A 23,669-nucleotide genomic window follows, 5' to 3' on the forward strand; every position below is an offset into this window, starting at 1 on the left:
GATTAGATAATATATAACATTTTTAACCTCCTTTAGAAATAAATATTCTAATTTCTCCGTTTCTCCCACATATCTAATAACTGTCAATTATGTTAATGTCATTAATTATTCTGTTTTTATCAAAGCCAAACCGTTTAATCAGACCTTTTAAGTTAAATCCCTCCCAAAAAAATTAAGCCCTTTGACCCAGTCTCTTTATCTTAAATTTCCAACATCTTCCTCTCTTTCCCAAAAGCTTTGAACGATGAAGGGCATCCATGGAAGTTGTTAATGCAGTTCCCTTTGTAAAAATTGATGTAAGATAGTGAATCTGCAACAGATTTTCTTCCATCCCCAAGGCGAAGAGAAAAATCCCGGTGTTTCCAGCTGTTTTGCCCTTTTAGGTTCTCCCAGTTAACTTAGAAAAGTTCATCAGGTAGTACATACAACCAAAAATCCAAGTCGCTTAAATACATCTCCATGGTTATCAGTCGGGTAGATTCAGTTTCTTCTTGCAGGTATATATCCTTCGGAAATCCTTCGTAGCTCTCCATCTCCTTTGCAGTGTTTAATTCTTCATTTAATGATTTATCATTTGGGGAGCTTCCTTCTCTCATCTCAGATCTCATTGTCATAATCCGGACTTTAATGTCCTTAAGATCTCCCAGAATTTCATCCAATTTCCGAATAGCAAGTTAATAAGTGTTGTTTGTCAGAGAGAAGAGACGATCCATGCATTTAATCTCACTTTCCATGGTTTCCACTTCTGGTGGTTAATTGAAGTTTAATTTGTAAGATCCAGACAGGAATATGTTGAGTTGTAAAATGATGTTGCGGGGGGTAGAGTAAAAAGTTGCACGTCTGCCTCCTTCCTTTTGCCTAGGAACTGGGGAAGTATTTGCCAGTTACACAATGCCACACATCCGGTCTCAAATCCCGTAGTATTCTCACGATGGCAGACGATAACTGATACTTCCGGGTAAGACGTGGCAAAGGAATTTGTTTACTCAGAAAAGCCTCCTCCCGGAAATGGGGGGGAATCTGCTCGTCCCTCCTCCTTGCACTTCAGGATTTCTGATTGGTGGATATACCATCATTCAAATAGTCCCGATTGTTGTGTCTATCCACCGATCAATTTGATTAAGATCCTGTCGGCTTATCGAATGTTTTTAAATGTCAAAGAGTCAACCAAATCTCAAATGGGAGGATTTGGATTCTATAGATATTTTTTCCACTTCTTCAAAGCTTCCAATTCCAGGTAAAACAAAAGAGTTCTTGTTACTTACTCAAATTTTAGAAGAGTAGGTATTCTTGCTTAAGTATCATTGCTTAGATGGTGATAGATAGGGGAGAGCTGAGCCTAAATTCCAAAAGAGACATTCACGGCAATGGTTCCTCCTCAAGCCAGACGGGACCTCTTCCAGGATTCCAAGAGTCGCACGATGGCTCTCTCGGCAAAACTGGGGGTCAAACCGCACTTCGTGGCCAGCAGGAGAAATCCTGTTTCCCAACCCACTGTTTAGGATCGGGTAGGGGTGCAGTATTACACCCCAGATTTGAACAAATCTTGGTTCTCTTGGGAAGCCCCCAAGAGACGTGGCACTCAGTTCAGCATTCCTAGTGGAAGTCCCTACTGTTGTAGCTCTAGGAATTAGAACAAGAGCCTCCAACCATGTCAAGTTGGAATTTTGAGAAAGGGTAGTGGGGACCAATCACAAAATGTCTGCCATGAGAGGGGCAATTACAGATTTCTTGGAGGTTTCTGAAGCTCCTCCTTCTCTAATGAGGTGGAGAAAAGCCAGGATTGGCTCCTCAGTTTAGGGAAGAAGCAGATGGGCGCTGGCCAGTATATGGAATAGGGGGTCGCTGGTGGTGTGTGTGTGTGGGGGGGGGAGGTAGTTATGAATTCCCTGCATTGTGCAGGGGGTTGGACTAGATGGCCCTGGTGGTCCCTTCCAACTCTATGATTCTATATTGTTGGGCATCCATGGGCTTCATGTTGGGTGTTACTAAGCTAGAAACTTGCCTTTTTAAATAAGAAAAACTTGAATGTGCTGAATTCTGGGGCCTAGTTTGATGCATATAAATAAGAAAAATACTTCAAACCACATACTTTGGAGGCCTGTTATAAGACATGGTTGTTAGCAAATTTCTTTGTTACCCTAGATCCTCATGTGGCACACTTAAGAGCTGGAATGGGTTATGAAAATGGAGAATGATGTATGAATTCTGCTGTGTTAATTTACTGGGCTGAGTTAGAGAAAATGGAAAATACCATCCTTCCTAAGAAATACCTGCCAGAACAAGAAGTGGCTATTGTAAGAGGGGGGGAAATAGACTTTCAGAGTGCATTGGTGATTATGCATAAACATTGCTTGGGAGCACAAAATCTAACAAGAATGTTAAAATTATGTGTTTATCTTTTTGCCAGGTTTGCTGGGCTAGCAATTAAAATAAGGCAGAGCTGGACTAAGTCTAAACAATAGTTTAGGAAACATAGGATCTTTAATGCTCGGAACCTTTTAGGCTGGTTTTATACTAATCTAACAAATATATATGATTGGGCTATTTTTGTAATGTTCTTGCCATTTTAAGTATTGTAATTTTAGCCACATTTTGTTTACATGCTTTACTATTCATCAAGCAATTCTGCAATCCTGTTTTATTTGATGGTCTATGACTGTAAATAAATACTACCTGGTGTTTATCTTTTGATTAAAAAAAGATTAAGGGACCTTCTTGTACAAATTGACATGGAACAGATCCAGTCCCCCTTATCACCCTCCCATTATTGCCATATAAATTGGCCTTGAATGGTTATCTGCATGATTGTTTCTTTGATAGACTGTGAAAGGCTCTTATTGCCTTGTGCTTATCATAAAATGCATTTGCGATTTCTCAAGGGCTGATTACCTTGAGACTCACAACGATATTGATTCTGTTTATGTGATCCATTAGACGATCTCAGCCATTATCTTTTCCCTCCGTCCTCTCTCTGTACAATTTGGGAGGAAGTCGCTTGCAGAAGCATGTGAAAGATAAAGGCTAAATAGGCAAGAGAAAATGAACACTGATCATAAATACATTATGTACAGTGTGGTCCTGATGGCAGTAGCTGCTTAAGAGCAGAGTTGTGTTTTATCTACAAGCAAATGCAGTAAGTTGTAGAGGCAGAATTTTTAAAATGTGGCAGTTGCTTATAGGGATTTATTTTTTAAAATTCCTTGTAACAAACTATGGTTGCTATTTTTTAAAGTCTATGACATAGCCCTTTGCTGAATTATTATTATTGTTGTTGTTATTATTAATTGGGGCTGAAGTATATATAATGCTCAGGATCCTTGGTCTGATCCCTGACTGTGCAAATTAGTCCAAAAAGCAATTGCCAGGGCTCCCGGGGTGTGTGTGTGTGATATGGATAGGGCCATGTCACTCGGGACAAGGGGGCTTAAAGGGGGGTTTAAACCTCCATAATTTCTATGATCAGAAATTGGACCCCTGGCCTCCTTTGCCCCAATTGAGGGGAAAAGACTGGTACTTGCTTTCTTTGTCTTTTTCTCATATGGGGACATTTCTAATTGGGGGAAATGGGCAGTGCATGTACTTGAACTATTACTGTTGTTACCTGAGACTATTAATGACTTTTTTTAAAGTCCTCACTGACGACTTCATTTTCAACCCACTCTGCTTCCTGTTTTCTTAGCTGCACGAATACAAGCCCTCGACCCATCGTATTTTTCGACTGAACAATATTGCAAAAGCCCTTAAGTTTTTGGAGGATAGCAATGTAAGTAGTTCTAAATCTGAGAGCATATTCTTCACTTCTCCCAGTACTTGTTGCCAAAAATGGTTGTTGTTGTCCTCCCTGAGTAATGTATAGGCTGAAGAAATTGGGCTTTGATTGACTGAGTCTAGAAGGTCATATATACTATGTATGTAGGGTGAGGGGAAACTCCTATAGACTCCTAAAAATAAGGATTAAAAATATATATTGTAATATTAAATCAAGAGCCTAATTATTAAAAGAAAATAACAAGAAGTGCATGTAATTTGTAGTGAGTTCTGAGTCTATTCGTTTTAAAGGTTAGTGACTTGAGTCGTCTGATTCTAAGAATCTTTCCAGTATCACGAGTTTTATATTTCTCTGCTAAATGATCAAAGTCGATCATTTCATTTCCTTTCCTAAAGCTGGAAATCTAGAGAGGAAATACATGACTTTTGCAAGCATCAGGCGGGAACTTTGTGTACCTTTGGCAAGTGAAAAGCCATTCTGCTTTGGTGTTGCCTCCTAAGGTCCTTTTCCACGAGGGGCAGGAGCAGCAAGACAGTCACAGAACTTGCTCTGCTTCTAGGTCTTATGCAGGGGCAGGGAGATACAGGCGTTCTTCACAGAGAGATTCTTATTCTCTCTTGAGAGGACAGAACAAGTCTGAATTCTGAGGATTTTATTTAAGTATTCTTATCCCGCTTTCTCACACAGTTTGGACTCAAGTGGCTTACAGAATTTTAAAAATGCAATTTAAGGTATATACATATGAGACAAGACAATCTGTCACCCTGAGCTGGTGTTGGTTCAACTAGCCTGGCTTACACAGGGACATAAGGTGAAAGCCATAGAGCCAAGGTCTCTTTCCAAAACTCTCACCCAGAATTTAGCATACCTGCAGCAGGGAGAGAGAGGTCTTATACAGCAGACTTACTACCCATCTCCTCTCTTTGCATGAGACATGGAACTATGAGGGCAGAGAAAAAGGCAGAGGAAGGTAATGGCAAAACCATCTCTGCTTCTCGCTTGCCTTGAATGCCCCTTGCTGGGGTCGCCATAAGTTGGTTGTGACTTGATAGCGCATCTGAATGTAGGGATGTTGGGATAAGAACATAAAAAGAGCCCTGCTGGATCAGACCAGCAGTCCATCTCGCCCAGCATACTGTTTCACACAGTGGCCAACCAGTTACTGTGCAGGGGCTACAACAGGGCATAAAGGCCGAGGCCTCCCGTGATACTGTTTCCTGGCACTGGTATTCAGAGTTTTACTGCTTCTAAATGTGGAAGGTTCCCTTTAGTCACCATGGCTAGACCTCTCCTCCATGGTCTTTTATGCATGGCTGTTTCACTCGCCGTCACTCCTCTAACGACGTCAGGACTTTGTGTTGATTATGCATGCCATTTCCGACCGTCAGAGGTCGCCTCGCTCTCCTCCTGTGTTTCCCCGCATTTTGCCCTGGTTTTCAAATTTGAGATAAAACAGGCCCCTGAAAATGCAGGGGAAATGCAGGGGGAGAGTGAGGTGACCTCTGACGGTCGGAAACGGCACGCATAATCCAAACAAAGACCCGAAGTCATCGGAGGGGTGACGGCGAGGGAAACGGCCATGCATAAAATCTGGCTAATCCCCTTTTAAAGGTGCCTGTGCTTGTGGCCATCACTGTATCATCCGGCAGCAAATTCCACATTTTAGTCACTTGTGTAGTATTTCCTTTTGTTTGGCCTGAATCTACTGCCCATCAACTTGCCCCTGAGTTCTAGAATTTTGGGAGAGGGAGGAAAGTTTCTCTCTGCCCACTCTTTTTACTCTTATAAACCTCTATCATGTTCCCCTTTAGTGGTCTGTTTCTAAAATGAAAAGTCCCCTATGCATTTTTTAAAAAAACCAGTAGAATTTCCTGCAACAACTTCAGCCTTATAGGCTGCATTCAGACATCACAAACAAACCGCAATTTGTTCATGACACGAACGAGCCTGAAACGTCAGTCTTCTACACTGCCTCCCTGCTCCCTTCTCACCTTCATGTGCCATGCACAGATTGAAGACATCCAGGTTTAGAAAGTCTTTGTTCCATCCATGGTTGATAGTGATACCAGAACTAGAGTGGTTTTAACAAAGGACGGTTTGTTTCTTGCCCACAAATTGGGCTTCTAAACCACTTGATTTGTAGGCAAGAGACAAATTGCAATTTGTTAAAGCACCCCAGTTTGGACCCCCTATCAGGTTCCCATTAGATTGAAGACTTCCTAAACCAGGAAGTCATCAGTCTTGGCTCTGTGCATGAGGACAGGAAGGGAGGAAGCACAAGAGCCTCAGGATTTCTGGCCAGTTCATGTAGCAAACCAGTCACAGCTTCCAGTCTGAATTCCATCATAAACATGGCCATAGCTACAGCCTCACTGAATCGGGAAGCTGCAGCAGGTTGTTTTGCTGAGCCCCTCCTCTGGTATCACTGAACCTTGCATGTGCTTTTGACATCACATTTAACATGTACACCCTGTTGCTAAGGACCTTACTATGTCATAGTCACTAGCACCAACTGAAGGCAAGGAGTTTTCCTTGGACAACCTGAACTTTTTGAAGGAGATGGGCTGACTCTTGTCTCCAGCCCCTTCTTTGGGTGTCTGCGGTCATAAACTTGTAAGTGGCTCACGCTAGGAACCATTGAGAAGTGCAAGTGGTTATGGTAGTGCAACCAAGATTACTGATTTCCCAATCCAAAAATAGCCCCATGGTCTCTAACAGCAGCATGTTTGGCAGCGATGTTGCTTCTCCCATCACAACACAGCAGCGGTAAAAAGAGCAGTGTTTGTGAACGTTTTCCAGTGCTGCCAGTGAAAGTGTGTCTCTGAGGCCCCTTTTGGGGTCTCATCCTCAGGTCCCATGACACAGTTCCAGGTTTGGCTGGTCCATAGGAGGGCTAGGGGATAGAGAAGTTGGGCTTGGAACTGAGAGCTGACCCGCATCTGCATAACTTTGGAGGAAGTCATGATTCTCTCCCTCACCGCCTCAGTTTCACCTGGGGAACGCTAGTACGCCACCTCTGGTGGTTACAGCAAGAACCAAGAGGCTGTGCGGCACAGGTTGCAAACTGGAAGTGCTCAGGTTTTCTAGAGGTGCTGTTTTGGGCGGGGGGAGGGGTTAAACAATTCAAAGATTTGGCCCTTAACTGAGTTTGTGATGTTGCTTCAGAGGAATTATATACCAACTGTTGGAACTGATATGTCTATAGTAAGCTATGGGCTAAAGGTTTGTCTTTATTGTCAGTTGTGCTTAACCAAACTTGAGAGTGAATTAAACCACAAAGTGAGAAGTGAAAAGCGTCTGTCATGATACCTAGTTATGCAGAATTTGGAAGGGTCTGGAGGAGAAGATAAATATTCCTGCACATTCCATCACTTAGAAACATTGTGTTACTGGACATTAGACAGCATTTAGTTTTGCCTGACTGAGTAATATTCTGGTGTTGTCATCTGCAGTAAACATCAGCGTGGGATCTCAGACTACTGATAGAAATCTCACCCCTGGGCAACTTGATCATGTCCAAATATAGAAAAGCAGTATAAAAAGCTTTCCCATAAGGCAGATGTAATGATAGTTGAGAATTTGTTTTAGAACATAAGAAAAGCCATGCTGGATCAGACGATCAAGTCTGTTCACACAGTGGCCAACCAGGTGCCTGTAGGAAGCCCACAAACAAGATAACTTCAGCAGCATCTTGGCTGTGTTCCACAGCACCTAAGATAATAGGCATGCTCCTCTGATACTAGAGAGAATAGGTATTCATCATGACTAGTATCCGTTTTGCCCTGACCTGGATAGCCCAGGCTAGCCTGATCTCGTCAGATGTCAGAAGCTAAGCAGGGTCAGCCCTGGTTAGAAATTGGATGGGAGACCACCAAGGAATACCAGGGTTGCTGTGCAGAGGAAGGCACCGGCAAACCACCTCTGTTAGTCTCTTGCCATGAAACCCCCCCCCCTAAAAAGGGGTCGCCATAAGTCGGCTGCGACTTGACGGTACTTTACACACACACAGTATCCATTTTGACTAGTAGCCATGAATAGCCCTTTCCTCTATGAACATGTCCACTCCCCTCTTAAAGCCTTCCAAGTTGGCAGCCATCACCACATCCTGGGGCAGGGAGTTCCACAATTTAACTATGTGTCGTGTGAAGAAATACTTCCTTTTACCCGTTTTGAATCTCTCTCACCCTCCAGATTCAGCAGATGACCCCGCATTCTAGTATTATGAGACAGGGAGACAAGATTCTCCCTGTCCACTCTCTCCCTATCATGCATAATTTTATAGACCTCTATCATATCTACCCTTTTAAAAGTCCCATTTGCATCAGAAGTGCATTCTGATAGTTTTTTCCAAACCCCCACAAATTGCAGTGTTCCAGTTCCCCTCAGATTGCATTTCGCGTGAATAATGCCCCCCAAATCTTTCTATGTTGGCCAAGATGATACTGCTAAATCTTATTCAAAGATGGTGGTAGGGGGAGGTATACATATATCCCAAAATGTCCACATTAAAATTAAATCATCGTCTGCAAAACGTAAAAGCGTCTTCATATCAGCATCAAAAATAATTTACATAACTCAGGGCCAATCACACAGATGCTACCAAAGAATCAGCAGCCAGTGTCTAGCTCCACCCTTCTTCAATGTATCTGCCCATACCTTGTGACATCACAGCTTTATGAGTTTCCTATCTCTGGTCTACTTCACTGGCTGCTGTTGGGTGCAGGAATATGTGGAATGTTGTGACCTCGGGAGCTGGTTGAACTTTCAAAGATGAGATAGCCAACGTCACTGCTGTTATTGGAAACAGCTGTGTGTCCAGCCTAATGTCAAATTTGGCCACAAGAATACTGCTAAGTGAGAAGTCCATTAATGGAGAAAATTCTAGTTAGGTTGCTAGTCAGCAGTGGAGTTCGATTGGATGAAACCTGAACCAGAGTTTTGCATTTATTCATTTATTTTTTATTTAATAACATGTATTTCCCACTTTTTCTCTACATTAAGAAGCTAAATCTGGGTGCAGCCCACCAAACCCATATAGTAAAAAATGACACCTCATCATATAAACTCCGGTGAATTAACAGTAGGTACTAGATGGGGCACGGAGTGGTAGGCTGCAGTACTGCAGTCAAAAGCTCTGCTCATGACCTGAGTTTGATCCCGACGGAAGTCGGTTTCAGGTAGCTGGTACAAGGTTGACTCAGCCTTCCATCCTTCCGAGGTCGGTAAAATGAGTACCCAGCTTGCTGCTGGGGGTAAAGTGTAGGTGACTGGGGAAGGCAATGGCAAACCACGCTATAAACATAGTCTGCCTAGTAAATGTTGTGATGTGACATCACACCATGGGTCAGTAATGACCCGGTGTTTGCAAAGGGGACTATGTTTACCTTTACTAGATGGGGAGATGCTAGAAAATACTCGAAGGCCACAAGTGGCACTTTAATTTTTTTAAAAAAAACTTTCTAACTTTGGGGAATGCTTTCCACCTTGATCTGTCTGCTAGGCAACCCTTTTTTATTGCTAAAGATTTTGTGTCATGCTTCAGGTTTCATATTTGGCTCATGTGGCACACTTGCTACCACGTTGTGTGAACGGAGAAGAACTTGCCATGCTTGCAATGCAGAAGGTCCCTGGTTCCCTGGCATCTCCAGTTGGGGGGCGGGGCGGGGAGGGAATGACCAGGCAGTAGGTGATGGGAAAGAACTCTACCTAAGACCCTGGAGAACTGCTGCCAGTTTGAGTAAATACTGACAAGGGTCTGATTCAGGATAAGGCAGCTTCATGGGTGTGAAGAAGCCACTTGTAAGCAGTGGCTCACCAAAGTGATTGGCCAACTTCCTTTGTGGCACTGCAGACCTTTTATTTTGTTTATATTTTTTTTGAGGGGGGGACATTTGAGATGCCATGGAAACAGCAGGAGGGGTGAATATGCAGTAGAAAGACCACGTCCGCAAAAATCTATTAGTGGAAATCTGTCAGTGCATCTGACCTACAAATAATTCATGTCAAATGTATTGGAAGCTAAAGCATAACCCAATATAACTCCACTGCCTCTTGTGTTCCTTGCTCTTTAGGTTTGACGAATGTACATTCTGTAATTAAAACTGCATTTTTGGAGTATTGATCTCCCTCTTTTTCTTCCTATCGAAGCATCTCTTAAAAGCTTGCAATTCTGCTTTCCTATAGGTAAAACTGGTTAGCATTGATGCTGCGGAAATAGCAGATGGAAACTCTTCTATGGTACTCGGCCTGATATGGAACGTAATCCTGTTTTTTCAGGTAAAAAAAAAGGCTGTAACCATTGGTTAGCCATTCCATTAAATCATTCGGTTTCAACAGCATGCAAATTTTGTATAACTAAAAGAGAGAGAGGTTTGCTGTTGTGGGTATTTCACCGGAGTTAACAGTGGTGTTTGTATTTCACCAGAGTTAACAGTGGTGTAAATGGGAAGTCCCCCGAGTATGTAGAGAACCCTACCTTGTCTGGCACCCTGCTTTTCTAGGCCCAGTCAACCAAAGTTGCTGTAGGAGTACTGAGCTTGGAACTTAATTCCTAGTGGCACGGGGACCTAATTTGGATTGGTTACTATGGCTTGTGAGGAGAGGGGTCTTAAGCCTCTTGCCCACTTTCCCCCCACCCAACCTGGAATGATACTCTCCCCATTGGGGAAACTTAATGTGCAGCCTATCAGTGCATGTTAAATTTCCCCAGTGGGACAAATAGCAACTCCCCGGGGTCATTTCAGGTCAGGAAGCAGTGCAGGGGGGATGCTTAAGTCCCCTTTTCCCATGTGCTGTGGGCCCAGTCTGAATCGGGCCCTCATGAGCCTGGGAGATCTGAGAACAAATCTTGCAGAGCACATCCGTCGACTGGACCTGGGGATGGATCCATGATTTTTTGGCTTATGTTATTGCACAGGAGCCAACCTCCTTCCAGCGTGGTGTAGTGGTTAAGAGTGGTGGTTTGGAGCGGTGGACTCTGATCTGGAGAACCGGGGTTGATTCCCCACTCCTCCACATAAGCGGCGGAGGCTAATCTGGGGAACTGGATTTGCTTCCCCACTCCTACACACGAAGCCAGCTGGGTGACCTTGGGCGAGTCACACACTTTCAGCTCCACCTACCTCACTGGTTGTCTGTTGTGAGGAGGGGAAGGGAAGGTGATTGTAAGCCGGTTTGATTCTTCCTTAAGTGGTAGAGAAAGTCGGCATATAAAAACCAACTCTTCTTCTTCTAACAGGTGTAGTGAAACAAACAATTTGAAAAAACACCTTCTTTGCAAAAAAACACAAAAAACAAGTACTTAATTTGATTGAAGGAACGTAAGCCTTTGGTTTGCTTGGTGCCTTAAAAGCAGGGCCACAGCTTCCTGTCCTTCAACCCAGACCTAATTGCAGGTGAGGAGGGAGCAGCGGGGATCCCAAAATATCAGTTAGTCATAATTGAATCCTATTCTTACTTCTCCAACCTACAATGTCCCAGAATAAAATATCTCCTCTGCGCACCGCATTGCACACTCGGTCAGAGGATGGCAGCTGAATTCCATATGTGTCATCTAGTAAAGTTCTGATTTTAAGAAGGAAGTATTGGGAAGAACCTGCTTGGATGACACAGTCTGTAAGAAGCTTTTTTGCTGGGAGATGTCCTCTATACCTGTAAAATATGAACAACTTTGGCATTTTTGCACCAACTGTGCCACAGTTATGGGGCAGCTTTTAAATATTATGCATTCTAGAGGCAACGTTTTTTAAAAAGCAAGATTCATAACAAACCATCTTTGTGGGCTGAGAGGCAAAGAGGAGAGCGAGTTTCGGGGGAAGGATCACACAGCAGATTGGGGGAAAATAGGCCACAGCTTTATTGAATTCAGCGGCCCAGAGAGGGCAAGACACATGAGGCTGCCTGGGTAAATAAGGGGGGCGGGGCGGACCCAGACAACAACCATTCTAGTCAGGTCTGCCTGATGCTCCCACCACCCTCGCCAGCCCCCGGAAGCAAGGAGCCATGCTGCCGGCGCAGAGCTGGATCAATGGCTCCCCATCCATGCTCCCGGCCCTGGGCTGCAAACACAGCCCCACGTAAGTCTGGGGCTGTTGCTCGTAAGTAGTTCCATGAATTTCTTCTTAGGAAAGAATTAAGGTTGCAGTCCTAAACGCACTACCTAGGAAACAAGTCCAATGGAACTTACTTCTGAGTATACTGTACATGTGTATTACTGCAAATTACTGAAATCCTTCATGAATATATCGTACTTGAGGCAGTTCTAAAATAGCATGTTGAATTCTAGATTAATTACATTTAAGAAGTCGTCATCTGTGCTAAACAGAACACAACCTTAAATCTATTTTTTCATTATGGTGAAGGTGCAGGTTAGTTAGCCTTAACCCAACTAGTGCCTAATCATCAGGCACTTTAGATCAGCCCCATTTTCCCTAGAGCTTCTGAGATGTGAATCCCACACTTCTAGATTCAGTATTTTAGGAAGGATACTGACATCTATGGGCCATTTCAGGGGTGGAACTAATGCCTGCTTTATTGCCTTCATTGTTGATGCAGAAAATCTCCAAAATTTGCCAAACTGTTCCAAGCTTAATTTAATTTTAAAAAAACAACAACAAACAAACCAGGCAAACAGAGACAGGGCTTTTTCTGTAGTGGCACCTCATCATGTGAGGTGCCCCCCCCTTGAGGCTTTCTTGGTGTCTATGTTACTTTCCTTCAGACCCTTGGCCACAATATTTCTGTTCCTGGAGGCTTTTAATTAAAGGGTTGATCTTTGAAAATCTTTTGAAAATCATTTTATAGCGTGCTTTTACTCTGAAAATCGCTACATTTATTTTAAAGTGTTGGGTTTTTTTTTGAAAAAAACAACAACCCGGACTGAGTTTTTTAATGTTAGGTTTTAATTTATAACGTTTAGTGTTATGTTTTCTTACGTTGTTTTGTAAGCTGTCTCAGGGAGCTTCCCCAGGCAAGCTGGCATAAAAATTCCCTAAACAAACAAATAAATAAAATCCCTATTAGGAGAAATGACTATTTTAGCCCTAAATTCCTCTTTAAGTGTTTACAGTTGACCTTGTAGTAAACTGAAATGCAGAGCTGATCGAGGCCAGATTAATTTTATCAAAGGATATTTGCACAGAGTGGCTGCTTAATTAGACTGTAGCGGTTGCTGTGTGCTTTGTTATTTGGAGACGTTGCTGGCTTGGAGCGCTTTCTAAATTGGGAAGGGCTGTGGGTTCAGAATATTCAGATGTGGTGAAGCTGGAGCCTGACAGCTGAGGAACGGATTGGTGTTTCATCTGGAAAGTGGCAAAAAAAAAAAAAAAAAGAGAGAGTAGAAGGATTGCACTTTCCTCGGCTAAAGAGAGAAAGGGCTTGGATCATATGAACAAGTTCCATATGCCCTTAGTATCTGCTACAGAGCATTCTTCCTCTTCCATTAGAACTTCCATTTTGTGCAAAGGCCCATTGAAAACAATTGATCTTGCGCAAACGGAGGTTTTAGTGGAAGAGGAAGCTCACACTGCAGCAGAGACAATCTAGCATGCTTGGAACTCATTCATAGGATCCAAGCTAGTGTACATTGATAAGGGTTGCCATTTATCTGGTGGGGGAAGTCCTACCCCTATTGCTTGCCTTCCTCCTCGAGCAGCAAGGGGAAAATGTGGGGTTGGAATGGCACTCCGCAATGTCCTGATGCCATAGAGTTTTGGGTGAATCTTAGAATGTCCTGTGACACAGTGATGTCACTTCTTATCTATCCAGAAATATCAGGATGGTTATGGGACTCTGTTCTGGTGAGTCTGCCCTCTCCCATATCCATACTGTTTATGTATTGGTTTAATTATTAATAAGATTTATCCTATATAGAGCAATAAGCTGCTTTATGTAATTGTCATATATATATATATTTGTATGAAGTGTAGAAATTAGGGTTGCTAGCGTCAGGTTGTGAAGTTCCTGGAGATCTGGAGGTGGAAGGTTTGAAGGGTGGGGTGGGGTTTGGGGAGGGAACTCAGTGGAGTATAATGCCATAGAGTCCACCCTCCAAAGCAGCCATTTTCTCTTGGGGAACTGATCTCTGTAGTCTGGAGATCAGTTGTAATTCCAGGAGAACGCCAGGCCCCACATGTAGACCGGCAATCTTAGAGAAATGACAGAAGACTTTTCCCTTGAGCACATCAGACTGTTGGGTTGTTGTTGTTTTTGCCACAGATAGTATCCTGCAAAACCCAGCCCACGTCTTCTTCTTTTTGTTATTATTAAATCCAACATGTCTGAATCTGGAAACCAGCTGCCTGTGTTTGCCTCACCAAGGCAAGTGCTTTCAGATGCCACAAAACTGGCCCTACATCAATGGCATGTGCAGTGCAAGAGAAGCTGGCATGAACTGAATTTTGTGCTATCAGCGCTGGCCTAGAGAAATGAATAGGGTTGTTTGTCCTGTCGGCAGCATGATGGATTCTTTGTTTGGGACTTCTGACCCCAGCTGTCGCCTCTCTCGTTCCAGATTAAGGAACTTACGGGCAACCTCAATAGGAATTCCTCCTCTTCCAGCTTGTCGTCTGGGCCCAGCGGGCCTGACTCAGACACATCTCATCCCAGCACGCCTAATGTTGAGAGAAGCATGTCTGTCTCAGTGAAGGATCAGCGAAAAGCAATCAAGGCCCTTTTAACCTGGGTTCAAAGGAAAACAAGAAAGTGAGTCGACTGCACCCCTTGCTTCCCCCCCCTTTCTCCCCTAGAAATGTCTCAAGTAGCCCAGCTGCAAATTCCATTACTTGTTCGATGGAAGAACAGTTTGCCTCTGTGGTCTGCAGAAAGAAATGCATAGGCCTCATTCATAAGGGAATCCAGTGCAAACTTGAGAGCAGACAATGTAGTGTTTGCACATTAGCCACCAGTACTCTAGGGCCTTGCAGCGGAAGTGAGCAGAGGGGCTTTTGGGTCCCTTCCTGTCTGTCCTATGTTCCGGTAACAATCCCTGTTCTTTTTGACCAAAATGTATACAAAAATGGGTACAGTTTATAACACAAGGATAGGCATGCTGTTTCCTTTTTTGCTGCTTGAGAGGGGTGGGTGCTTTCCTGATTTGCTCATCAGGAAATGGATGTGGAATTGAGACCCACGGACTAAGCCAGAATGAGAAAGTACACACTGTGGTAGAATTAGCTGAGAGCACCAGTGGGTGGAAGACTTCTTCAGATGTGAACACACTTCTCAAAACACAATAGTTCCCATGGTGTCTGCTTGGGGTTACAAGGCAGTGCCTGGCAATCGGCAGAAGGGTAACGGGGAGGGGCAGTGTCTCAGGAGAAAAATGAGAAAGAAAAATAAGGCCTTGTCTACTTACAGGAGGCCCTTACCATAGAGTTCCTGGTGATTCCCAGAGCTACTCAGAAGTGATAACAGGTAGGTCTAGGAATTGTTAGAAACTCTATGGTAAAACTCTATGGTGTTTTTAAAAAAATTATCCTGCCACTGGGATCTGTGGGTGGGGAATCACCTGCCCCCACTGGGGGCCTGGCAGGCTTAGGTTCACCACTAAAAATTCCACAGAAGCCTAACAAGATCAGGGACCCCCATCTAGCTGTGGAGTAGGGTTGCCAAGTGGGTGGTTTTGGCGGACAATTGCCCGTCAATCCACACAGCTGCTCCGGAGCCACAGCTGTGTGCGCACGCAAGTGACGCCCCTTTCGGGTTTACCCCCGGAAGCACCTTATTGCTGCAGCTGCTTTAGCCCTCAAACCCCCAGGATTAAACCCGGAAGTGACATCATCACATGTGCGCAGCTGCGCACATATGCGGCCGTCCTGGTCCCGCCCCCTAAAACTCCTGCCGATTGAGAGGGAGGACCTGGCAACCGTTCTATGGAGTCACTTTCACAAACACTTCATATGTAATGGTTAAAGCTGGAAAGTTATTTCATCCCAGTAGGGTTGCCAAGTGGGTGGTTTTGGCGGACAGTTGCCCGTCAATCCACACTGCTGCTCCGGAGCCACAGCTGTGTGCGCACTCAACTGTGCACACACAGTGACGCCACTTTCGGGTTTACCCCCGGAAGCACCTTATTGCTGCAGCTGCTTTAGCCTCAAACCCCCAGAATTAAACCCGGAAGTGACATCATCACATGTGTGCAGGAGTTTTACAGGAGTTTTGAGCATGGCTGTCATGATCCTAGGACAAAGGCTGAAGAAAGGAAGCCTCTTTTCCACAAAGGCCTGAGGCCTTGTGCAGATAGGACTACATTGCAATAGGACTACATTTTCCAGGCACCCTCCAAGCGTCAGGATTGGAATGGGGGGAAATGGAGGAAAAACAGACAACTATTGCTGTTAAGGAGGCAGCGCTTTAACAAAGAGCCTATAAGGGCCTGCACAGAGTGAGAGGTGTTCTCTCCCGAAAGCTAAGCAGCAGTAAGGTTGCTCTTGGAGAGTGTTGATCCCTTGCCCCATGGTGTGGTGAGTCTGGCCTACTGGAATCAGATAGTGAAGTAGAGTAGGAACTAAACAAAGCAGCTGCGTCAGGGAGCTTCGCTGATTTCTGGCCAGCTTCTTTCTTTGTGAGTTTTGCCCTGTATTCATTCTGCCCCGTTTTTATAACTTTGCTCCTTTTACTTGTTACAGTAGTTGCTTAATAAACCATTTCTTGTTTATTCGGACTGGGTTCGTTACGCCTCAGATTCAGCCCTGATGAAAAAGGGTATTGTCTGGGGGCAGGGAGGGTGTTCTGGGCCCTCCCTAGCTTGCTACAGGCCTGAATGGAGCAGGGGGAAAGCCGGGAGAGATCCCAGGAAGGGACGAACTGTCTGTGGCAAACCTGCACAGCCTTGCACTCCATGCCTTGACAGTGGCACTCTACTTTTTTGTTTGTGTGTTTGGTTTTTCGCAATGCCTTCTCTTTGGTACTCTTGTCTAGGTATGGAGTTGCAGTTCAGGATTTCACCAGCAGTTGGCGAAGCGGTCTTGCTTTCTTAGCTATAATCAAAGCAATAGATGCTAGCTTGGTAGACATTAAGCAAGCTTTGGATAAATCATCTCGGGATAATTTAGAGGATGCCTTCACAATAGCACAAGACCATCTAGGTATTCCAAGACTTCTGGAGCCAGAAGGTAACATTTTTCATAGTTGAACTTCTTCTGCTTGCCTGTTGGATTATTAGTGCAAACAGATAAAGCCTGGGCCCTGTGGACTGTTGCTACCAAGCCTTCCAATTGGACTTGCAGTATTTTTAAGGCCAATACATGTTTGTAGCCTCATGTAGGATCATGAGGGGAGGCAATGGCTTTGTGACTGGCTGGCCCTTCTGTCAATCAGCACTTTGGACACCAAGGTAAAAAGGGAGAGAGCTTCATGATTGCTATGTAGGGTTGTACATATCAATAAACCCTAACCGAAAATAAACCCGAAAGTAGCCATTTCAGTAAACTTCGGGATTCAAGTTTACCAGAATGCAAAACCTGGGGATAAAGCCAAAGCCGAATAGGTAATTCCTGAAAAATAGATATCTGGCTTTTCCGGTTCGGTTATTCACCTTTGCTCAGAGGCATGACTCTGTGCTATCTCCCCTTTTCCTTTCTTTTTTTGACTGGTTTTGTTAGGGCCCCATAGTTGGGACCCTTTTGAGATAGGGTTATTTAAAAGACGAAGCTCACTCAGGCCCGTCCGGAGGGATATATCCTCCAACTAAAAAGAGCCAGCTTCAACAGCCATCCACCAGGCTTCCGAAGGAGATTTCTTCATCCACGTGGATGAGCAGTCTCTAAAGGACAAGCTATCGTGTGGATGAGCAATGTCTGACAGCCCTGTGGATGAGCAATCTCTGACAGCCCTGTGGTCATGACTTCAGTCAGCTCCAATATCACCCCCCCATAAAACCTCCTTTACAAAGGAAGGTTGTCCTGAGTAGAGGCTTCGTTTCCCTGCACGTGACCATCTCTTGGAATCAGATTTTTCATGACGACAATAAAGGACTGCTCAGGATGTCATTTGCCCCAGAAACAAAGGCAGACCCTAGACTTTGAGGCACCAGCCTGGAATTGGCTCTTTCCGCCAGTCCTTGGCAAGGCTGACAACTCAGCTCGCAAATGCCTGGAGGATGGGGGTGACCCCTTTGTGGGCCCATAAAATTGGACCCCCTGTCCCAAAGTTCACCAAACTTTGGTGAAGGTTGAAGGAGAGTCCCTTGCAGCCACACTGCAAATTTGGGGATTCTACCTCCAAAAATGCCCCCCCAGGAGCTTCAAAAAGAACCCCTATTGACTATAACGGGCCCAAATTTTTTGGTAAGCCCAAAAATAAGCTGCTTACCCATATTTACTGGTATGGGTATATGACTTATTTCAGTATCACCAAAAAAATTGGGTTGTAAAAACCCAAACCTGAAATTTACTGAAATGTTTTTTTGCACAACCCTATTGCCATGAGGGGCCAGCCAATTTGCACTCTACAGAGCTGGCTTCGCTTGGAAGCAGGCCCAGTTGCACCTGAATTTGATTCACTTTGGAAGATTCACTTTGAAAGACTCTCTACAAAGGCTCAATGCCACAATTCTAGAGAGGTCAAAGATTGAGGAGGGCAGTCGGCCCATTTTCCCTTATGAAGCAATCCATACTGAACATTCCACAAGGCCTCCTTCAAGCAAAATGCCAAAGCAGCCTTGGTGTCCAGAAACATCATCTAGGTCGTGTTAGTTGGTTGAAAAAATATCTGATTATGACTGTGATTGGAGAGGAATATTAAGCTTTGAGAATGTGCCGTTAAGAGTAAATATATAAGAAGTCCTTGATTATTTTTTTCATTGAATCATGCCTGATCACACTCCTGTTCTGCGAGTATGAGTTATAAGTGTTCGCAAACCTCAACATATTGTGTGATTTCTCTTCAGACATCATGGTCGAATCACCTGATGAACAGTCAGTGGTGACCTACATTGCACAATTCTTGGAGCATTTCCCAGAGATGGAAGGGGTATGTGCTTTCTTCCCCCACCTTTTACCTTTTCAACTTTTTAAAAAAATTAAAGGTGATTCATGTCCTACTGCTTGGCGTGTTTATTACAAACAATTCATTCTGAGTAGATTTAGAAGCCACAGCTTCCTGATTAGCTGACTTTGCTACAATTGTGGCATTTCTTCCCCACTTTGCTGTTAATGTGCAGATGCTGGGTAGAATCCAGACAGCTTTTTAGCTCAATTTTGCTTTATTCTCCTTATTTCAGCCTCCCCTCCCACATGATGCTTTGTCCATGCAGATCCTGCAAACCCCAGCATAGCCTTTTTGGGTGGTCAAAGGGGGTTTCATCCTTTCTTTTTTTCCAGCAGTCGGTAAGATCCAACCTACTGTGGATTGATTCATTTGATTTCTAAAAAGCGAGAGTGCCTTGTGGATGCCCCAGTACACATTCACAGTGCAGTTTGCCATGTCCTGGTCCAGCCCATCTCTGGAAAACCTTCCAGGATATAGTGAGTAGGGGGTGTGCATTTGGTTAAAGCCGAACCGAAAAAAATGGCAGCAATTAAAGGGAGCTGAAAAGTGGACCCTCGAATAATGCTGAATGTTTTTGGCATTATTAGGGGCTGCTTTGGCCCTGCTGCCATTTTTAACCCCTTTCCCCCCTCCCTAACATACCTGCTGGCTGGGTCCGCCACCGCCTCCAAAGTCTGTGCGGACTTCAGAGGCGGTGGCTTAGAACTGAATGCTGGGCTTCGGAGGTAGCAGCTTAGAATTGAACACTGGGGAGTCCATGCGCCATGTATTTTTCAGGTTCAGGTTTAATAGACTTGGAGATTTTCGAGGAAAGCCGATATTGACATTCAGCTTTTCTGAAAATTTCTGAGTCTGTTAAACCCGAACCTGAAAAAAACCTGAAAAAAATGGTGCCCATCCCTAACAGTGAGTGACTTTCTAACTCTGTACAATATAGCCCAACCTGGGTCATAATCATTTCCAGATGGAGCTTTGAAGAAATGGTTGCAAAACCAGTGATCTCCTCATAACCGACAAGCTTGTATAACCCTGCCACCAAACCCAAGTATTTCTGTACATTTTAGTGTCACTAAATTATTATCATGAAGCTTTTACCTACTGATAGAAGAACACTATTTTCCCACAGGCAGATCTCCTACTCCAAACCTTTCTGTCAACCCCCTTCCTTCATAACATATAAGAATCAGAAGTATGTTGCCTCTGTATTTGGAAGGGTCCATTAAAAAAAAATAGGGTCACTTTTTATATAGAGCTCTGCCCCCTCAAGAACCACCATAGGAATCTAGCTGTGTGGGTTGTACACTCTAAATTGGTTCCTATCAGCCAGGTGACCTAGTAGACCAAGCAACACAGGCTAAATAAAGCTCCTGGAACAACTGGACAATTCAGAAGTACAGAAACAGCATATCCAGTCTCTTAAATCAGAACCGTAAGGATTTGCCTTGACAGCGTGGAATTCTCAAATTCTCATCAATCTTTGTCAATTAAATTAACTTTAAAACTTGCTTGGCCACTAGACCTGTTCATATATATTAAGAGATAATGGGATGCAACCCTGAGTAGGTCTACTCAGGAGTAAGCCCCATGTTAATCAGTAGTGCTGACTCCCAGGAACATGATCTTAGGATTGCTGCCAAAGATTTGTTTGTCTTGTTTGGTGGAAGTACAGAATATTATTCCATATTAATTGTCATTATTTTTCCTTGATGTAATATAGGAAGATTTTTCAGACCCAGACAAGGAATTTCCAATTGAATCTACTTATGTCCATGTCAAAGACACACCAGGGGAAGAAACACCAGAGAAGATCTTAATTCTGAATGAAAATGGGGGACACACTTATACCACACACTGGGACAGAAGCCAGTCGCCACCAGCAAAAGTTCATATTCTTGATCTGCCTTTTGATCAGGAGGACCAGAATCTGCATATGGCAAATGAACTCCATGACAATCTAAGCAAACCCTTATCTGACCATTCAGAGACTCTCACAGAATTGCTGCATTCAGAAGATCTTCAGAGGCCTACCTCTCTGCCAGTTACAGAATCTGCAGGTTTACAGTGCAGCCCGGTTACCGACATTCTCACCAATAAAATAAATGGGCCTGAAGGGAATCGAGTGAGCATGCACGATTCACCGGAGAGGAGTGATAAGCTTCCTCCTGAAGTCCTTGTGAACAGTGAACATCCTATTGACCCATTGGGTTCTTCAGAAGACGGCCAAGAAGAAATTGATGTGCAGGAGCCATCCAATAAAACACAAGAATCACTTGGTGGAAAGACTTGCTCATTACCTCAGACTTCACATCCACCTGAAAACAAATCAGATCCGACAAAGGAACATCCAGTGTCAGGTTCACCATTGGAACAGACTGCACATAAATATGTATTACAAATGCTGCACGAGGAGATATCTAAACTTCCAGAAAGAGTGGATTCTGCAGATCAAGAAGCTGAGACATCTAATCTCACGGATGATTCTGAGACGTCTTTACCATCTCCAGCCGAACATCCCTCCCTAACAATTAGGAGCACTCCCAAGAGTTTAGATATTACTAACCAAGGTGCATCATTGCCTCAAACAATACCAAACTCTCCTAAAGTTTCTGTAATTCCCCATGACCTCATGTATTATCCACATTATGACGTTCCTATATCAGCAGTTCTGGACGCCTTTACTATCCCTGACGCAGATTCATCTCTTTCTGAAAGCAATAAAATCTGCCCTGAGGTTTCAGGGAACAGTTTAGCTGAGAAAAAGTCACTTGCCCTAACTAATGAGGACATTAGTAATCTAAAGCCTGGCCTATGCGTCAATGAGGAGGTCTCTCCAACACCAATTGATGACAAAGTCTTGGGAAAACAAAAGAAAAATACTTGCAGTTATACCAAGTCTTCCTTGAACAATGAAGAAGCTACTGTAGTAGGAAGGAGTGCTGTGCCTAGAGCCAAAAGTAATGTCACCTCTTCTCAGAAGGATCCAGCACGTCCTGATGTCCCTGTGGTAATGTTTGTTCTTATATTTCCATGCATATTTAAGCACATGTCTTAAACTTTCACTGTATGCCATCCAGATGGTTTTACAATAGCGTACTCTGCCATTGTTCTCTTTGAGTTGGTACTCACTGCCTTTGGCTAATTTTAAGAAATGCCAGATGTGTTTGAGTCCGTGAGTCCAGTATTGTTATATGGATATAATCTTCAATTGCTTGTCCCTCGAATCTAAATGTTTGGGACCATGCCCAATGACTGCAGAATACCATATGGCACAGTTCGACAACCTCCCCGTCATGTTCTCTTCTCAGCTCTGCAGGGTCCTGACCTGATAGTGGTGCCCTCGGTGCTGGCCAAATGTTCCATTTGGTGTATGCTTTGCTCTGTAATTATATCTGTATATGGTGCAGAGAATATCCAAAAGTATTGATAGTCTTATGAATGCTGATACACCCAGATGCGTTGGGCAACTATCCTGAAATAAGTGCCCAACATCTTACAGTTGTTTTTGGCGTTCCCGTATGTGGAAAAACACAAATAGTTTTGGACATTGTACAAAGTCTGTCTGGAATAGTCAACATTCAGATGTCTGTGTCAACTGTCCCCACGTTTCACTCTCATTCACTGCACACGACATTGCAGTCAGTGGTTGCAATCTCGTCTTTTGTTTTGAGGCTGACTTTCTGATAATGTAATGCACATTGAGTTTAAGTAGAAGAAGGTTAGATGGTCAACTGTCAGCAATGCCATCTGTCAGCAATGCTGATTCTATGACCTTAAGCAGATGATGAGAGGGAGGGCAACTTGGCCATCTTCTGGGCATGGAGTAGCAGTCAGTGGGGGAGGTAGTTGTGAATTTCCTGAATTGTGCAGGGGGTTGGACTAGATGACCCTGGTGGTCCCTTCCAACTATGATTCTGTGATTCTTCATAGCAAAAGGGTTCTGTACCCTGTAGAAAATGTACAAGAAGGATTCTTGTTATGTATGTGTGCAACTTAGGAGGGCCAGTCCTATGAATGAAACATGCTCCCACATCACTAAAAGTGGGCCCACATGTATTTGCAATATTAGGTTCAAGGAAGAGGTCAGGCTTTGGGCCATAAATTTTGGTTCTTATTTTTGCAGAGCCATCTCACACATGATATCTGCTGGCTTTCCATCACTCTTTGTTTGTAGGATATTCATAGCATAAAATGTGCTGCACAAGAGCTGCATTTGTACATGTGTGGTAATGGAGAGTTCAGTGATCTCACTACTATAGGTTTTTATGTATTGTTTTATATCATTTATTTTAAACATTTTTATGCCACCTTTCCACCCAGTTTAGCGTCCCCAAGGCAGATAATAGACAAAACACATTTTAAAATACACATAAATATAAAACAATAACAATTGTGCAAAACACAAACACATAGAGTAGCATTGCCAAACTCCAGGTGGGGCTTGGAGATCTCCAGCTTTTACCATTGATCTCCAGGCTACAAAGATCAGTTCCCTTGGAGAAAATGGCTGCTTTAGAAGGCGGACTCTATAGCTTTGTACCCTGCTGAGGTCCCGCCTCTCCCCAAACCCCACCATCCCCAGGTTCCACCTTCCAAATTGCTAGCTATTTCCCAACCTAGAGCTGGCAACCCTAGCGTAGAGGCATACACATAACGGAAGAGGAGGGATAATGAGGGTTGCTGAAGAAACATCAACTAGAATAGAAAAGTTTTCACCTACTGGCAGAAGACAGTGTGAGAGTGGGACAAATGAATCTCCCTGAGGAGGAAATTCCATAATTTTGGGGCCACAACAAAGAAGGCCAGTTCTTGAGTTGCCACCTGCCTAACTTCAGATGGTGGAGGCACCTGAAGCAGTGCCTCTAAAGACAACTAGTGGTTGGGTAGGTTCCTATGGGAGTAGGTGGTCCTT

At 43.9% G+C, this 23,669-nt stretch overlaps 1 protein-coding gene across 1 annotated transcript in view; it reads left to right on the forward strand.

Moving 5' to 3' along the window:
- Positions 1–23,669, forward strand: part of CLMN (calmin) — an 88,156-nt gene that overhangs the window by 57,575 nt on the left and 6,912 nt on the right. Inside the window, exons 4-9 of the mRNA XM_056852258.1 lie at positions 3,683–3,766; positions 9,956–10,048; positions 14,283–14,473; positions 16,691–16,884; positions 18,660–18,742; positions 20,478–21,764. Coding sequence (XP_056708236.1) covers positions 3,683–3,766; positions 9,956–10,048; positions 14,283–14,473; positions 16,691–16,884; positions 18,660–18,742; positions 20,478–21,764 — 1,932 coding nt within the window. The remainder of the gene's footprint in view (positions 1–3,682; positions 3,767–9,955; positions 10,049–14,282; positions 14,474–16,690; positions 16,885–18,659; positions 18,743–20,477; positions 21,765–23,669) is intronic.

The sequence above is a fragment of the Euleptes europaea genome, chromosome 6 (genome assembly GCF_029931775.1).
Source record: "Euleptes europaea isolate rEulEur1 chromosome 6, rEulEur1.hap1, whole genome shotgun sequence".
Taxonomy (NCBI): domain Eukaryota; kingdom Metazoa; phylum Chordata; class Lepidosauria; order Squamata; family Sphaerodactylidae; genus Euleptes; species Euleptes europaea.